Source organism: Lissotriton vulgaris, unplaced genomic scaffold, assembly GCF_964263255.1.
Source record: "Lissotriton vulgaris unplaced genomic scaffold, aLisVul1.2 SCAFFOLD_1444, whole genome shotgun sequence".
In the NCBI taxonomy this organism is placed as follows: domain Eukaryota; kingdom Metazoa; phylum Chordata; class Amphibia; order Caudata; family Salamandridae; genus Lissotriton; species Lissotriton vulgaris.
In genome coordinates this window covers 48,728-67,485 of record NW_028246333.1, presented here as the reverse complement: position 1 = coordinate 67,485, position 18,758 = coordinate 48,728, and the positions used below count along the sequence as shown (strand labels likewise).

General features: G+C 49.0%; 1 protein-coding gene across 2 annotated transcripts in view; it reads left to right on the top strand.

The window, feature by feature from the left end:
• The window catches only part of LOC147665978 (glycosyltransferase 8 domain-containing protein 1-like), a 64,520-nt gene that overhangs the window by 5,675 nt on the left and 40,087 nt on the right, over positions 1 to 18,758 (top strand). For both annotated transcript variants that reach the window (XM_086949350.1, XM_086949351.1), the window contains exons 2-3: positions 3,191 to 3,249; positions 13,124 to 13,222. In XM_086949350.1, coding sequence (XP_086805476.1) covers positions 3,234 to 3,249; positions 13,124 to 13,222 — 115 coding nt within the window. In that variant the 5' untranslated portion in view covers positions 3,191 to 3,233. The remainder of the gene's footprint in view (positions 1 to 3,190; positions 3,250 to 13,123; positions 13,223 to 18,758) is intronic.

Below are 18,758 nucleotides of genomic sequence, written 5' to 3'. Positions count from 1 at the left end.
GACTTAAAGACAGGAGCATACAAGTGTGCGAGGAGCCCTGATGCAAGCAAGGGAACGCGTCTCTCTGGCCCCTTGCTCGCAATTGAAGCAAGGATGCCAGGGGCCCTGGTACAAGCAAGGAAAATGTTCCTGCTCTTAGAGTAGTAAAATACAGCAATTATCAAGGTTCAAAGGAACCTGGTGCAAGTGCACCTACTGAAAAAGCAATTAACCTCCTTGCTCGATAGTATTGCAAAACCCCAATAATTGGGATCCAAAGTGCCACCCAATGCCTTCGTGCCACTGCAACTGCTGCACTGCCGGTAACTAGCCTCTTGGGTGGTGATATAAGGGGCATTACATGCTTTTCGAAAAGTTTATGGCTCTTAGGAAGGCAGGACTGTACAAAATGCCACAGGGAAAGCTGCGCGGCAATCAGGCCGCACAGGGCCTCGACTGCAGGATACTGCTGATTGGGGACAATGACAACATGCGTATCATTTAACCAGTGTCAATGGCTTCCCCCTCCCCCTACTTACCGTCTTTGGTTGCGTCTTCTGTCCCTCTTGCAACTGGAGGAGGCCTGCCCAGTCCAAGCACTTCAAAATGTGATTTGGGGCGGTAAAAGTCCCATTTGGAAGTTCGGCAGGAAGAAAGATACAGGTTCCCTTGGAGAAGCAGGGTTGATACGGGGCCAGCATTCACGCGTAATCATTTATTGATCAGGGCGGAAATGATTGCGTGACATCCATGTTTCTGCTGTCTCCCAATCAGGGAGTGTCCTAGGGAGCTGTCAGTCTACAGAATGGCTCTCCTGGAAATAGGCCACAACGATGGGTGGTTAGATGGCGTACGTGATAACCCTGCGCATTAACATACTACCAGACCTATAGAACACGTAAATATGCGCGTTAAAAATGACTATAGTATATATCACCATACAGCAGGCGGTCACACTGCCCTTGTTTCTTTTCACATGATGGCTGCCAGTGTTGGCAAGAACAGTAACAAGAGACTCTAGCACTCGAATGCCTCCTACAGCGTTTCACTGCCTCCCCTGGGGCGGGACTTCCGCCTTCTGCGGGAAGCCAGCGCCCACAAAGTGACTGGACGAGAAGGGCAGAAGGCGGAAGTCCCGCCTCAGGGGAGGCTGTGAAACGCTGTAGGCACTTAGTAGGAGCAGAGGCCGCCGATGCAAATGATGGAAGCCCCACGTGATGGAGCCTGGAGCCCGGTGAGTGTGGCGGGTGGAGCTTAGTTGTAGGGGGGTGTGTGCCTGCGTGTGCCTGCGTGTGTGTGCCTGCGTGTGTGTGCATGCATGCGTGTGTGTGTGCATGCATGAGTGTGGCTGTGTGTGTGCGCGCGCGATTGAGAGAGGTGAGAGGCTGACTTGCTGTTCACAGTTTCTGGGAAGGGCGTTCACAGACCAGAATCTGCTTGTGCACTGGTCTGTACCACTTGGAAGGAAACACAACCACAATAGGTCTCGCTGGCGACAGTGCTTCGCGCTGCAACGTCAGGCGAGACCTAAAAAGGAAAATTTTATAGCTTTTCTGAAGAAAAGCTTGTTTTTCTCATGTGCTGATGTTCAAAGCGAGCATGTTCCAGAATTTCTGTGTGATGTACCAGAAATACGTCCCTCTGATACGACGCGTGTCGGCACAGCTGTATCTGCCTGTTAGTTTACAGAGAAAAGCCGAATGAAGACTGGGTTTCGAAACCTTCATCAATCTCCAAGGATGAGCCTTGGACGTTTACCCTCTGTATGCTCTGAAAGTTAATTAAAAAAAGATGTTTGACCTTTCAGTGAGATATCTAGTTCCATTTACAGTTGCCCCGCTGCCTCTGACTCAGTATGATCTGGTAAACTGGCCTGATAGAGGTGTACGATTCCTTGGAGGTGGGCTTATGGTTCACGAACGCTTCAGGGCTGGTTTAGGGCTTTTAATCTTGATGTAAACAGTTTGGGCAGTACTAGGTGGCACGGTTTCCTTTGTGATCAATACAGTTGTGGGCCTAGAGGGAGATATTGCCCATGACGTTAGGGTCAGGACCAGCCCGTGCTCTGCGTCAACTCCTGCAAGGAAGATCATGTTCTAGTTTTTCGGTGTAGTAAAGGGTGCGAATAGCTTATGCACCCGCTGACATAGAGGCAGTATCAGGAAACCTTGCTTTTAGGGGCTTATGTTGGACAAGGAACATATTTCTAATTGTCTGGGTGTACTGGATGGCTCTGATGGTGCCGAAGGCCCACTTGCAGGTTCGCTAAGCTTCCTTAGTTACATGGGAAGACTGCTGGGTTCCACTGTGGCATAAACTCTGCTGGATGCAGCACCCACGCAGGAGCCTGGGCATGTAGGGCTCGTCTAGGAAGCTCCAATCTGGAAGCCTTGGTATGATGTGCTCGGCTAGTTTGCGCAGCTGCTAGTGAGGCACCTTGGTATGCTGGCACTGGAAAAGCCGAGCCTGTCACCACCTAGGAGCCTTGTCATGTAGGGCTCCGTGCTTGGGTAATCTTTTATTCACACTTACTAGAGTTGGCAACGCAGGGGCAGATGCCTTGCGAGTCTGGCTTACGCCTGCATACAGTGGTGTTTGCATGAAAGGATGCGTATGGGAGACTATGCCTGTAGGGGCAGCTGCTGAGCTGGTCTGTTCTGCTCCCACCAGGTAGACGGCACATATTGGGGCTGTTGCTGGGCTGCTGCGGCTGGCTTCCTGCAGTAAGGACTCCTTTATTCATGTAATCTTTCCTTGCTTAACAGATCGGCTTAAGTTTGTGATGTTTGCAACATATGTAATGTGTATGAAACGTTTAGTGAGGTTGAGATGTGGCTCAGCGGCCAGAGTAGCTGACTCTGGAGCGCAGGGGTCACAATTCGATCGCTGACAGCAGCTCAGCTCACCATCGTGTGACTCTTGGTAATAGCTCACTTAATCTCCCCGACGGAAGCTAGCGCCTTGACACCTTAAGGGGTGGTGTATTCGTGCTTTAGAAATCGGAATTATTAATATTATTATTATGACTCACAGATAGTGGTGTGGATGTTTTGTCAACGAAGCCTAGATGGAAGATAAACAACATCTTCTCTTCAGACTGGCTCGTGCCCTACTTGACATCCTGCCTTTAGTTGGATAGCGTGACGGCTTGGTCACGCTGAAACCCCTTGTTGTCGCAAGTTGTAACGCATTTTTATCTTTCTCTTTTTAGAAGCTGCTCGAGTAACATTTATCTAAAGTGACGCTGCTGAAACATGACGTTTAGAAAAGGTAACGCATATAATGGGCACTGTTGCATTACTCTTTTAACACAGATGGTCCACAAGGAATGGACGGGTTTTCCTAACTAATGAACTGTCATTTGTTGTTCTCTCATTGGTCGCCTCAACAGTGATGTCAAACAGTGAGTGCGTGTGTAGGATCTGCCATTGTGTTAAACTGCGTCCTAAGGTGATACAAGACCTCCTTAGGGCTGATTTCACTCCTGGGGGCTTGAACTAAGATATTGGAACTCTTTTAGAAGATGTAGAAGTGGATTTTGCCAGTTTGGTATCTTAAAGTGTAAGTTTAGTCTACACCCAGCAAAGTGTCCATGAGGGCCATTGTGTGTGGGAATGACTGAAAGAAAGATTACGTTACTTATCACACAACATAAAAACAACATCCGTCACCAATCTGACAGGTCCATGATAGCGGTACAGTTCAAAAAATTCAATCATAACACTTCACAACTCAAGTTTCAAATCATTGAACATATAATGAAAAATCCTGAATATGATTTACAAAAAAGAACGCTGTAGAGAAGTGTACTGGATTAAAAGATTGGGCACTTTTCAGCCAAAGAGCCTTAATGATCGGATAGAGTTATCATGCTTTCTGTAGGATAGATGACGCTTAGACGTGCAAGATATATTTATGTCTAGATCCAGAAAAACAGATAAAAACACTTACAGAGCATGTCACCACATCACTAATGTGTCCATATGGGTTACTCAACAAGGCTGCTATTGTTCACTTTTTTCATGTATGTTCAGACACTTAGGGCCAGATGTAGGTGGCCAAATACCGGTCGGTAATGGCCGATTTCGGCCGTTACCGACCATTATTTGGAGTTTTAGATTTAGGGGGCCTTAAAAATTACCGATTCGGTAAATTTACAGATTCTGTCAATTACCGATTCGGTAATTACCGAATCTTAACGATTCGGTAATTGTTACCGAATATTTACCTACATGGCATTTACCGATTTGTAAATACCGAATAGGTAAAATTTGGTATTTACGAATCGGTAAATGACATTTACCTACATCTGGCCCTTAGTCCCCTAAAGGATGGGGTTATACCAGTATTGAAGAGATACTTTATATAAGATTCTGATCATGTGGACAAGCTAGCGATTACAAGGAATATTGTGCCATAAGTTAGTATCATTTGTATATTCACATTTTAGTTCATAGTTTGTCAGGTTTATTTATCCTTTCACCGCAGAGTGACATTGACATAGCAGGAAGTGACGTTTTTTGACGGAGTCTTGCCGTGCGATCTGGGACTACAATTATTAGAACTGTAGGATTTTTAGGCTTTACCCGCTGTGTCATGGAGCGTTTTACGCGATGCAAAGTAAATGAAGTCGCCATCAAGCCTCGCAAGGAGGAGACGAGGGCGCTGCAGTGGGTCTCCCTGCCTCCCGATCACTGCCTAAACCATAACTGGCGCATTGCACCACCCAGGAGAAGGAAAGAGCGCGTGACCATGGCCTCCAAAGAATGCGCCGACACCCGTGTGCGTGTGAAACTGATATCCTTGCTCTGTGGCCTTGGTTTCACACTGGTGATGGCTCGTGGTCATTGGGCAGTGTTGGTGTTTGTTGTAACTTGGTTTGTAGCCTTGGTTTCACACTGGTGATGGCTCGTGGTCATTGGGCAGTGTTGGTGTTTGTTGTAACTTGCTTTGTAGCCTTGGTTTCACACTGGTGATGGCTCGTGGTCATTGGGCAGTGTTGGTGTTTGTTGTAACTTGCTTTGTGGCCTTGGTTTCACACTGGTGATGGCTCGTGGTCATTGGGCAGTGTTGGTGTTTGTTGTAACTTGCTTTGTAGCCTTGGTTTCACACTGGTGATGGCTCGTGGTCATTGGGCAGTGTTGGTGTTTGTTGTAACTTGCTTTGTGGCCTTGGTTTCACACTGGTGATGGCTCGTGGTCATTGGGCAGTGTTGATGTTTGTTGTAACTTGCTTTGTGGCCTTGGTTTCACACTGGTGATGGCTCGTGGTCATTGGGCAGTGTTGGTGTTTGTTGTAACTTGGTTTGTAGCCTTGGTTTCACACTGGTGATGGCTCGTGGTTATTGGGCAGTGTTGATGTTTGTTGTAACTTGCTTTGTGGCCTTGGTTTCACACTGGTGATGGCTCGTGGTCATTGGGCAGTGTTGATGTTTGTTGTAACTTGCTTTGTAGCCTTGGTTTCACACTGGTGATGGCTCGTGGTCATTGGGCAGTGTTGGTGTTTGTTGTAACTTGGTTTGTAGCCTTGGTTTCACACTGGTGATGGCTCGTGGTCATTGGGCAGTGTTGGTGTTTGTTGTAACTTGGTTTGTAGCCTTGGTTTCACACTGGTGATGGCTCGTGGTTATTGGGCAGTGTTGATGTTTGTTGTAACTTGCTTTGTGGCCTTGGTTTCACACTGGTGATGGCTCGTGGTCATTGGGCAGTGTTGATGTTTGTTGTAACTTGCTTTGTAGCCTTGGTTTCACACTGGTGATGGCTCGTGGTCATTGGGCAGTGTTGGTGTTTGTTGTAACTTGGTTTGTAGCCTTGGTTTCACACTGGTGATGGCTCGTGGTTATTGGGCAGTGTTGGTGTTTGTTGTAACTTGGTTTGTAGCCTTGGTTTCACACTAGTGATGGCTCGTGGTCATTGGGCAGTGTTGGTGTTTGTTGTAACTTGGTTTGTAGCCTTGGTTTCACACTAGTGATGGCTCGTGGTCATTGGGCAGTGTTGGTGTTTGTTGTAACTTGGTTTGTAGCCTTGGTTTCACACTAGTGATGGCTCGTGGTCATTGGGCAGTGTTGGTGTTTGTTGTAACTTGGTTTGTAGCCTTGGTTTCACACTGGTGATGGCTCGTGGTCTTTGGGCAGTGTTGGTGTTTGTTGTAACTTGGTTTGTAGCCTTGGTTTCACACTGGTGATGGCTCGTGGTCATTGGGCAGTGTTGATGTTTGTTGTAACTTGGTTTGTAGCCTTGGTTTCACACTGGTGATGGCTCGTGGTCATTGGGCAGTGTTGGTGTTTGTTGTAACTTGGTTTGTAGCCTTGGTTTCACACTGGTGATGGCTCGTGGTCATTGGGCAGTGTTGATGTTTGTTGTAACTTGGTTTGTAGCCTTGGTTTCACACTGGTGATGGCTCGTGGTCATTGGGCAGTGTTGGTGTTTGTTGTAACTTGGTTTGTAGCCTTGGTTTCACACTGGTGATGGCTCGTGGTCATTGGGCAGTGTTGGTGTTTGTTGTAACTTGGTTTGTAGCCTTGGTTTCACACTAGTGATGGCTCGTGGTCATTGGGCAGTGTTGGTGTTTGTTGTAACGATTAGTTTCTTACCTGTCGGTGTAGTTTTGCAGCTTGATGATCTTTCTGGATTCACTATGCTGTGCATATTCCGCGGTCTTGTGGTTGGGTCCGGATTCGTAGTCTTTTCTCTCTTTTTTTTTTTTTTTTTTGTGTCCCAGGTGGGCGTCGGCGTCACCCTTCCTTGGGTGTATTTCCGGTGACGTCGGCATGCTTCCTGCGGAAGCTCCCATCCCTGGGCGCCATCTTCGGATTCTTTTTTCCGTGTTTCCTCCGTTTCCGAAGTGATGGCAATGTTCTATGTAGGTGAATTTTCCTTAACCGCCTTGTATGTAAAATCCATTTTATCTATTCATCTTCTCTTTTTTTTTTTTTTTTTTTGACCACCCCTTTTCTCTCCAGCCTCATCTTTCTGGCGGAGGTGGGTGGGTTCGCTAGTGAATCCAGAAAGATCATCAAGCTGCAAAACTACACCGACAGGTAAGAAACTAATCGTTTTGCAGCGTGAATCTTTCTGGATTCACTATGCTGTGCATAGATTTTGTAGCGGTTTCTCATTTCCGTGGCGGCTGGGTGGAAGATGAGTTCTGGTTTCTGAATATGTGCTGGAGCACCTTTTGTCCGACTTGCGCTTCCTTGTTCATCTGCACATCCACGCAGTAGTGTTTTGTGAACGTGTGCACTGAAGCCCATGTTGCCGCCAGGCATATGTCCTGTATGGGCGTGTTAGCCAGGAAGGCTATTGTGGCCCCCTTCTTCCTAGTGGAGTGTGCACGCACTCCCTCGTCTAGTTCCTGTCCTGCCCTGTTGTGGCAGAGCTGAATCGTCTGTGCTATCCATCGTGCAATAGTGTTCTTCGTTACTGCTTTGCCCATGTAATTTTTGGCGAATGACACAAAGAACTGTTTCGTTTTCCTGTGCTCCTTTGTCCTTTCAATGTAATGCATGACCGCCCTTCTGGCGTCCAAGGTGTGCAGAGCTCGCTCAGCGCTATTGGTTGGTTTTTGGAAAAAACTCGGTATCTGTATGGACTGGTTCATGTGGAACCTGGAGACCACCTTCGGCATGAAGTGTGGGTCCGTCCTCATCACAACCCTATCACTATGTATTTGAATGTAGGGCTCCTGTAGTGTCAGCGCTTGTAGTTCGCTTACCCTGCGTAATGACGTTATAGCAACTAGGAAGGCTGTTTTCATGGTTAGCATCTTTAAGGAGGCCCTGTGCAGTGGTTCAAAGGGCTCCTTCATGAGTTCCGTGAGAACTACGTTCAAGTTCCATGCTGGTGGTGGCACCCGCTTGGGCGGTGCGATCCTCTTCGCTCCTTCCAGGAACCTCTTGACAACCTGGGATGTGAAGAAGCTTCTGCCCATCTCACCCCTTGTGTAGGCTACTATAGCCGCTAAGTGAACCCTCAAGGAGGATGAACTGAGTTTTTTGTCCAGCAAGTGTGTCAGGTATCGCAGCACTGTGGAGTCTTTCTTCATCTTCTTGTGAAGTTGTTCACGTTTGCACCACATCGTGTATCTTTTCCACTTTGCGACATAGCACCGCCGTGTGCTCGGCCTCCGTGCCTCGCGAAGGACCCTGAGGGTGCTCTCTGGCAGTCTCAAATGTGCAAACTCTATGTCCTCAGGAGCCATGCTACTAGGCTCATGGTCTCTGGCTCTGGGTGCAGCACCTCCCCGTTCTGCATGGAGAGCAGGTCCTTTCTTCTGCCGAATCTGTGGGGTGCACTCTGTGACATCTCCATGATCTGCGAGTACCATGTCTGCCTCGCCCACTGTGGCGCGACCAGTATCAGGGTCATCTTGCTCGCTCTGCACTTGCTCAGTACTCGGTGTATCAGTGGTATCGGGGGGAAAGCGTAGGCAAATCTCCCGGACCAATCTATCCATAGGGCATTCCCAAGGGACCCCTCTTCGGGTAGTCTGGATGCGAAGTACTGGCATTTCGCATTCTGGCGTGTTGCAAACAGGTCCACTGATGGCGTTCCCCACCTGTTGAATAACCACCTCGTTTCCTGAGCATTGAGCTCCCACTCGTGGGATGCCGATGTCTGTCTGCTCAGCCAGTCTGCCTGAATGTTCTCTTTCCCTGGTAGGTGTATGGCTAGCAGGTCTATCTGTAGTGGGATGGCCCATCTCCATATCTCCTGTGCCAGTGTTGAAAGCGTTGTTGACTGTGTTCCACCCTGCTTGTTGATGTAGAACATCGCCGTGGTGTTGTCTGTCTGCAGTAACACCCTTTGTTTGTACAGTCTTGTCTGGAAGGCTTTCAGTGCCAGGAAGATTGTCTTCAATTCTAGGTAATTGATATGCTTTGTCGCATCTGCTGGCGTCCACAGTCCTCTCACTTTGAGCTCCTCCATGTGAGCGCCCCATCCCTTCAGGGATGCGTCCGTGGTGATGGTCACAGTCGGAGTTGGGGGTGTTAGAGGCTTTCCCATTGTTAGGTTTTCCATGTTCCACCATGTCATCTCCCTTTGCACTGCGTGCGTCACCACCACAAGATCCTCCCAACTGCCTGACGCCTGTGACCACTGTTCCTGGAGCCATTCTTGCATGGGTCTCATGTGTAGCCGCACATTCGGCACCAGGTGGATGCATGATGCCATCATCCCCATGATCTTGCTCGCAGTCCTCGCTTGCCCCTTCCGGTAGAGGCGAGTTTCCTTGACCAGTGCCCTTGCTCTCTTCTCGCTGGGGAACACCTTGGCCTGCACGGTGTTGATCACCGCCCCCAGGAAGGTCTTCACTTGCTCTGGTTCCATTGACGATTTTTCCCAATGGACGGAGAACCCCAGGTTTATGAGCGTGCTCGTCACTGTCTGTGCGTGGTGTTTGCACCTTTGGTACGAACTCGCCTTCACCAACCAGTCGTCTAGATAAGGGTATACGTGTATCCCCTGTCTTCGTAGGTGTGCAGCAACTGCTGCGAGGCACTTCGTGAATACCCTTGGTGCTGATTTGAGTCCGAAGGCCAGCGTTGTGAACTGGTAGTGGCCTCCCCCGATTGTGAACCTGAGCATATGCTTGTGCTTTTTGTTCATCGGTATGTGCAAGTAGGCGTCCTTGAGGTCTATCGTGACCATGAAGTCTCCGACCTGCAGTTGCGGTAGCACCTCCTGCAGGGAGGTCATTTTGAATTTCTGTGTTCTTATGAATTTGTTGAGGAACCTCAGGTCTAGGATGGGCCTCATCTTGTCGTCTACTTTTGGTACCAGGAAGTACGTCGAGTAGACCCCCTTGTTCCTTTCCTTGAATGGGACTCGCTCTATGGCCTGTTTTTGCAGAAGTTCCTTTACCTCTTCCTGAAGCCTCGCCAGCTGGTCTCCTGCTGGTGGTCTTCCCCTTGGTTTCCTGCTTGTTGGCCTTTTCTCCAATTCCAGGCAATACCCGAATTGGATAATGTTTAGGATCCATTTGTCTGATGTGATTTCTCTCCATTCCTGGAGGTAAAATTTCAATCTTCCTCCCACTGGTGACATGTGGTCGTAGGTGTTTTGATTGTCCCGACCCCTTGGTACGTGGTGCCCCCCGGGGTCCTTTATGTGGCTGGGCACCCAGAGTTCTGTGGAGTCACTTCGAGGAGGGCTGCTGTCCCCCTCTCCTATTCTGGCCACGTCCGTTTCTCCCTCGAAAGGACTGACCTCTTGGTTGGTACTGCCAGGACTGCTTCTGCTGACCTTGATGTCCCTGTGAGTCTGTCTGTTGCGTTTGCTGGAAAGCCTGGTGTGATGTACCTGGTTGGTTTCCACCTCTCCCGCCGGGCCTCCGTGACGGGGTGCCTCTTCTGTTGCCTCTGAACTGCAACGCCCCCATAGACCTTGCCGTCTCATTATCTTTCTTGAGTTGGCTGAGTTTCTCGTCCACAGTTGCCCCGAAGAGCGTTTCGCCGTTGAACGGTGTGTTGAGGATACTGTGCTGCACCTCGGGTTTGAACCCTGAAATCCTGAGCCAGGCGTGTCTCCTTTCCGTGACACCCATCATCATCAGCCTGCTGGCAGTGTCTGCTCCGTCCAGGGCCGTCTTAAGGCAAGAATTTGCCGCATTTTTCCCCTCTTCGACCAACATCTCGGCCTTCTGCCTGGCCTCCTGGGGTAGGTCCTTCACCAAGTGCCCCAGGCCGTCCAAGATCTGGTACATGTGCCTGTTTATAAGAGCGTTGGAGTTAGCCATGCGCCAGTGGGTCGCAGCATTCCGTTCGATCCTTCTGCCCACCAGATCCATCCTCTTGCTCTCCTTATCCGGTGGTGGGCCCGAGGTAGTGGATACGTTGGCCCTCTTCCTAGCCGTGGCCGTGATAATGGAGTCTGCGGAGACCTCGCCTCGAATGTAGGCCGGGTCCTTCGTGGAGTGTTTGTATTTTTTCTCTGTTCTAGGGGTTACCGCCTTGCATGTTGCGGGCTCCTTGAATGCTTCTTGTCCCTGAGCCAAGACGCTCTCGAGCATTGGGAGGAACTGGCTCCTTGTCTGTGTTGGGAGCAAAGTCTCGAGCAGGAAGTCTGCTTTCTGCTTTTCCTCGTCGAGCTTTAGCTTAAATGCCGCTGCGGCAGACTGTATCGCCGAATTGTATGCCCCGATGTCGTCAGGCGGCGAGGGCCTCGAGGGGTATGTGTCGACCGCCTCCTCCAGGCTCTCGGTGTTGATATCCAGGTAATCCTGCTCGTTGGGGTCAGAGGTGGCCGACTCGGCGTCCAACCTACTGCCCTCCTCCTCGTCATAGCCGTAATCCTCGTAGGGATTCTCCTCATCTCCCTGGTCGTCGACCATCTCGGCGACCGGGCCATGTGCGTCGACGAGTTCTTCTTCCTCTTCTACCAGATCTAGCACAACGTGCTTGGTCTTGTGTGGAATTGTAAAGGCACTCATCTCGGCGTCGAAATCCTTTTTCCGCTGCAAGATGCTCGCCATCTCGGCCTCCAAACGCCGTCTTTTCTTTTCCCTTTCGGCCGCGTTCTCGGCCTCGGAACGCTCGGCCCCTCTCTTCGTCACCTGGCTCGGCGGCGAGACTCCCGGCGTCGAATGTTTGGACGTCGAACTTTGTTTCGGGTCCTTGGATGTCGTCAAAGTTTTCGGGTCTTTCTCCCTCGACGCCGATCGGTCCCTTTCGGAGACGATCTTCTGCGCCTTCTGCTGTTCAACAGCTCGGCCCCTTTCGGAGGCGATCTTCGGAGCCTTCTGCTGTTCAACAGCTCTCGGCGCCAGGGACTCCTTCTCCGAGGATCCGCTGGGCCTGTGTGTGGTCGCGGACTGCAGATGTCGCTGCGTCGGCGCCTTCGGGGTCTGGCCCTCGTTCTTTCGAGACTCAGGGTCTCTCGTGCTCTTGTGGGACGTCGAGTCTCCTACCTTATCAGGCGTCTTCTTGGAATCGGTCTCTACGACCGTGTAGCTGTCGTCTTCGGCGGCAGCGTTGTCCTCTTCCTCTGAGGACATCCCCAGGTCGTACAGCGAAGGCGTCGGGGCTTTTCCTCCGAGGGTGGCGTGTGCTACCCTCTGACTCTTCCTCACACGAAGGGTCTTCGCGGCGAAGACGGAGCAGGCGTTGCAGTCTTCGGTTCTGTGGTCCACCGGTAGGCAAAGGTTGCACACCGGGTGCTGATCTTTCTGCGCGTACTTGTGTCTGCAATTCGGGCAGAACTTGAACGGCGTGTTGTCCATCCTCGAGCGTTTCAGGCCTCCCTGACCGCGTGGACGTCGATGATCGTCGAAGTTCTCGACGTTCTCTCCTTCTTCTCTCTTCGCCAATGGTCTGCGAAGTCTTCCTTGGTCTTCTTCCTTCAATTTCTTCTCGAACTTCTCTCTTTGCAGTACTTTCTCCAAAAATGTCTGGAGCCCAACGGGAACGATCCAGACCCGACCGCGGAAAAAAGAATCTGAAGATGGCGCCCAGGGATGGGAGCTTCCGCAGGAAGCATGCCGACGTCACCGGAAATACACCCAAGGAAGGGTGACGCCGACGCCCACCTGGGACACAAAAAAAAAAAAAAAAAAAAGAGAGAAAAGACTACGAATCCGGACCCAACCACAAGACCGCGGAATATGCACAGCATAGTGAATCCAGAAAGATTCACGCTGCAAAACTTGGTGTTGTGTTGAGTTGAGGCTTCATGATTTTGTTTGTGGGTGTTGGGTTAGCCTAGAGTTTTGTGGGTCAGTTGGTGGGATGGAGCACAAGTTGTGGTTTTGATTGAACCAATAAGTACTTTATAGTTAAGCTTTCATGACTCGGGTTGATGTTATCAAAGTGAACTGCACAATGCAAGTACTTCCAAGACAACATCCTTTTCAAGGGTTAATCCCAAGACAACATCCTTTGCAAGGGTTAATCCATGTGAGTAACAGAGCAATGCATCCTAATGCTTTCTCCGGTAACCGTGCAGACCACACCCGAAGGGAGGTAGTCGGGAGCACCTAGGGATGAGGCTGTAGGTGTCTCTTAAAATATAGTTTCATGACTGAACACGTAGTTATTGCAATGTATATGTGTCGCTTTGTGGTTGTTGCATTGAGTTGAGGTTTTTTTTTTCTGTGTCTCTGATTGCTCTGTTCGTGAATTGAATAATTTTCTTGCCTTTTTCTGCAGTGAATATTCTCATTATCGTGCTTGCAGTGATTATATTTCTGCTAGTTCTTCACCACAACCTTCTTGGACTGAGCGATTTCCTGAAGAAAGAGGACTCTGGTAGGAGATTCTTTGACATTGTATTAACTTGTTTTATATTTTCAGTTCAAAATGTCAATCTGTCTGTTTTGTGTGGTCAACAAGTTGACTCCAGTAACGTGAGAGAGGAGTGAGCACTTTCTTTGGAGGAGAAATGTTGAATATATGTTTGTTTTTTCACCGCCCCACTAACTCCTTTGATTCCAGATGGTGAGCCCAGGCCTTTGTTGACTTGTCTCCAGCTCGGGGCGATGGGCAGAGGAGTGAAAGCAAAATGTGGCTCCTTGTACTAATTTGAACTTATGGATCAAGAGGCTAAGATGCATCTCTGACACTGATCTGTGAACAACCAGACCCCACTTGTGACATGATTGGAATGACTTGTATTGACACATTGCCTACCCAAACGTTGATTACACAGTTTTGGAAACTTTAGTTTGTAAATAAAGCTAAGGTAAAAATCAATAGTAAAGTATTCACAGGCAAAAGAGATGTCTAAATATTCTAAGTTTGCAGCTACTGGACTTCAAGGTGAAACTATGTCTTTGTTTTTTAAAGTTATTGATATGTTGTAACGCCTGGCACGTAACTTTACGGTCAGTCTAGAGTGCTAAGATGTATAGAGCACTGGGCCGGTTGAAAGAACACAGGGCGTTTAGAGCTCTTTTAGACAAGGGATCTCCAATCTTTTCTGTCGCGAGAGCTAATCACCAGTGAAAATCCTCGTGAGCTACAGAATGCCAAGTCTCTCGTGCAATGTTACCAGACACCCTCACGCCCACCTCCGTTGACTTTAAGCCTAATGTCCATAGAACCAGTTACTATGGTTTGAACAGAATACTTTGAGGTGGGGCACTATGACAGGCTGCCATGTGTGTAATTGAGAGTCTGGTCTTTAGGGATATATGAACATGTGTTCGTATGAATGAGATATAAGTGTGTGGGTGAATGAGACTCTGTGTAGTATATACTTGTGAAACTGGCTTACCCTTTGTCATATGTGGCACAGTTACATGTATAATACAAACATATAACAATTTTTAGGGCTCGTCCTATTCCATTCCGCAGGAATGAATAGGACAAGCCCTATTGGGGTGAAACTAAGAGCTAAACTAAGCTCTTGGAAATGCGGATTTCCAGAAGTGCACGAGACCTGATGAGGTCTCGTGAACGCGCTTCTATCCGCCCGAGCCGCCTGCCTCCACATCAAAGCCATCTGTTTCTTTGCGCTCAGCCTCAGGCCGGCATTTCTCCTCCCCTAATTATTCAGTGTATGGCCGGCCGGCACATCAAAGGCTGCTGCTCCCCATGCGTCTCTGATGGGTGATTAGCTCACGTTTCTGAAAGAAAATATCAGAGCCGGTTTAGCTGTTGGCATGTGATTTTCTTACTATGCATTCAGTCACGTTTGTGTCCCTTGGCTGCGCTTACCTTATATCTTCATAACTTTGTTTAATCGTCTATTGTATCTGCTTTCCTCGGTTGTTCATGAGCGCCCGAGCCGCCTGCCTCCACATCAAAGCCATCTGTTGCTTTGCGCTCTGCCTCAGGCCGGCATTTCTCCTCCCCTAATTATTCACTGCATGGCCGGCCGGCACATCAAAGGCTGCTGCTCCCCATGCGTCTTGTCGCCCTTCCTCCCTTGTTTAGAAGCCTGTGCTGGCCTTGCAGATTTATCTCTTCAACACTGTGAACAATGTTGCATGGAAAAGCAAGTATAATGGAGCCATTGGGCATTGGTAAAGGACACTGAATATGACGGCTATAACGGGCATCGACAGATATTGTTTTCTTTGGCATTGTTCAGTGCAGCCAAGGTTCATTTTGTGCAGCTGCTGATGAACACACACAGTCTGATGTATGTCTTTGACGACCTACCAACCCCATCACAGAGGGGCTTTTAGAATGCCCGCTCATCTCCATTAACTCTTACTGTATTGTCTAAAAATGGACAATACATGGGAGATATTACAGCAACATATTTGGTCAAGTGTTATTTACATATTTTGTAAATGCACAATAGAGGTCTTGTGAAGTTATACTTTTTATTTTCGATGCCTTATGTTATTTAACACTGGTTGAGCTTACAGTAAATCGTTGTCTCATGTGAACTAGTTAGTTTACAAATTCGACTGCAAAGTTAATTTTGGCCTGTGCTTAAAGTGAAACCATTGTTCGCATATTTTACAGAGGCAGAGTTCAAACGCGCATGTTTTCAGGATGTTAGTTCTCTTGGTGTTGTGCATGTGTCAGCTCAGCTAAACCAGTTGCATGAGTGTGGGCGTGGGTGAAGGGTCGACCGTGACACCAGGTGTAGGATTTAAAGAGGGTTTTATTTTCAAGGTTCTTATGGGCTTTGAAATAAACGTCTTTCTGGTCCTAAAGGTTAGTCTTTCCCGGGCAAAGGTACTGGGGTCCGTGGCACTGGTCTTCTACCGGTTTCCTCACTCAGGAATAGGGGTCTTCAATCCAGTTACTGATGGGCTCGCCACATGCAAAGAAAGACCAACAAGAAGGGAGGCCGTTAGGTCACAGTCCTCTAGTAGGGTTGCACCAAGGGACTCAGGGAGTGTGAGGAGAAACCCGGTGACTCAATCTATCAGTTTAAACAGTGCTCCTGGAGAGAAAATCGGCATTCCCGTTGTCCACCCCCTTCCGATGTACTACTGTGAAGGCAAATGGTTGGAGGAAGAGAAACCAGCGCAGTATTCTGGCATTATGGGAACGGTTTCTTTGCATCCACTGAAGGGGTGCGTGGTCTGAGTAAAGAACGAAGGCCTTGCCTTCTAGGTAGTACCTCAACTTGTCTATTGCCCATCGGATGGCGAGGCACTCTTTTTCCACCGTGGGATATTTCCGTTCCCTTGGGTGGAGCTTTCTACTTATATAGAGTATGGGATATTCGGCTCCGTCCTCCCCTTCCTGTGATAACACGGCCCCAATGCCCGTGTCTGAGGCGTCTGTGGCTAGGGAAAAGGGTTTATCAAAGTTCGGCGGACTGAGAACCGGGCTCGTGGTAAGGGCTGTCTTTAGAGCCTGGAAGGCTTTTTGGGCCTCCTCTGAGGAAGGGTTCGTTAGAGTGTTCCTTATGTGTTTCTACAAGAGGTCGGTTAGGGGACTAGAAAGGTCTGCAAAGTTCCTGATGAACCGTCTATAATATCCTATGAGACCTAGGAAGGCTCTCAGTTCCCTTTTCGTGGATGGAAAAGGAGTGTTGGTTATAGCTTTGATCTTTTTCTCCTGAGGGGCTATGACTCCCTCCCCTAGCATGAATCCCAGGTATTTTACTTTTGGGTATGCTGCTCTTGACTTTCTTGCATTCACATGGAGTCCGGCTGCTTGTAATGCGGTTAGGACGTTGGTTATATGTTTCAAATGGTCCTCCCAAGATGTGCTAAAGATGACTATATCATCAAGATACACCGAACTGTATTTGGTGTGTGGTGCCAGCACCCTGTTCATTAACCGCTGGAAAGTAGCTGGGGCTCCATGGAGCCCGAAAGGGAGAACAGTGAATTCAAAGAGCCCATCCTCAGTTGCAAAGGCAGTTTTGTGTCGTCCTCCTCCCTAAGTGGTACCTGCCAATACCCCTTGGTCAGGTCAAGGGTGGTTATATATCGGGCGTCCCCTATCCGTTCTATTAGCTCATCCACCGGGGGTATCGGAAATGCATCAAAAGATGACACAGCATTCAGGGCTCGGAAGTCCATACAAAAACGGGTAGACCCATCGGGTTTAGGAACCATGACTATGGGAGAAGCCCAGTTACTTTTAGAAGGTCTTATCACCCCTAGCCTGAGCATTTCCTGCACTTCCTTCCTCACGTCTGCCCTTTTAGCGGCTGGAATGCGATAGGCCCTCTGTTTCACTACCTGTCCTTCTTTTGTATGTATCTGGTGTTCAGCCATATGAGTACAACCCGGTGTGTCTGAAAAGATTGGAGAGAAGGGGAGTAAAGTCGTTATTAACTCCTTTCTTTCTGACTCGGTCAGTTCTGCGTTTACTGGAAGATGTTCCAGTGTCGACCCGGTACTACCGGCTGGTAAGATTAGATTAGCCGGGCGGGGGTGTTGACTGATCCATTTCTTAAGGAGATTGATGTGGAAGGTCTGTCTCCTATTAGGTGACATTTGTAGGCTGTAGGTGGTACGCCCAAAGGACTCTACTACTTCATAGGGACCCTTCCACTCGCTCCGAAATTTTTGTGTGGAGGAGGGTAGGAGCACCATGGCCCAATCCCCTTTTTCTAGGGTCCTCCATTTTTTCCCTTATCATAGCACCGTCTTTGAGTGGTTTGGGCTTTTTCTAAGTTAGAGTATGCCAAATCCCTTAGTTTTCCCAGTCTAGATCTTAACTGCTGTTTATATTCCAACAGGCTCCTCTGTTCGGCGGCCTCCTCCTTTTCCCATGCTTCCCTGGTTATCTCTAATAGAGAACGTGGTTGGCGGCCGTACAGTAGCTCAAACAGTGAAAATCCCAAACTGCTCTGTACCTGTGCTCTCACCACATATAATGCTAGGGGTAGCATTCTGTCCCAGTCCTTGTTTTCGGCAGTTAACAACTTCTTAAGGGTTGTTTTTAATGTCCTGTTATACCCCTCAACGAGGCCATCTGTCTGGGGATGGTAGGCGGACGTTCGGATGTGATGGAAGTCAAGCATCTTACATACCTCTTTCATCATCCGGGAAACAAAGGGTGTTCCCTGGTCCGTTAGGATCTCGCGTGGAAACCCCACCCTTGAGAATAGCTCTACCAGCTTGTCTGCTACGTTCTTGGTAGTCGGGGCACTGAGGGCAAAGGCCTCTGGGAACCTTGTATTATAGTCGACCACCACGAGGGCATATGTATGTCCCCTTGACGTGCGGGGTAAGGGACCATTTAAGTTCATCCCCACCCTGTCCCACGGGTTTCCTATGATTGGTAGTGGTTGAAGGGGTACCGCTGGTGGTCGGGTTAGGTTCTTCTTTTGGCACACCTCGCACTGTCTACAGTAATTTTCTGCCTCCTTGTATATACCTGGCCAATAAAAGAGCCGCAATATGTTCTGTGTTGTTTTCTCACTTCCACTATGCCCAGCGGTTAGGTGGGTGTGGGCGTAGAAAAGAATCTGCTCCCTGAAATCCTTTGGTACAACTAGTTGGGTTGGCTCTCCTTCCTTCCCTTCTCTATAGAGTAGGTCATTGTCTATCCTGAACCGGGGGTACCCCTGGGTTGGAGAGACCTGGGAGAGTTGAGCTGCCTCCCATGCATTTAATAGGGAGGGGTCATTGGCCTGTGCAAATTTAAACCCCCTGTCTATCGCCCAGGGTTCTATGGACAGGTAAGCTCCTGCGGGGTGGTCTTTTAACTCCTTTTTAAACAAAGACAGGAAATCTGGGTTATCTACCCCTATTATCAACTCCTCTGGTAAGGACCGGACCACCCCCACTTTTACTGAACAGGGTTCTCTACCTATCGGGTGCAGGGTTATCCGGGCCATAGGGTAAGGTTTGACGTCGCCATGGACACACCTAATGTGGACAGTACCTTCCTGGCCTGTCTGGGTGGGGTAAAACAG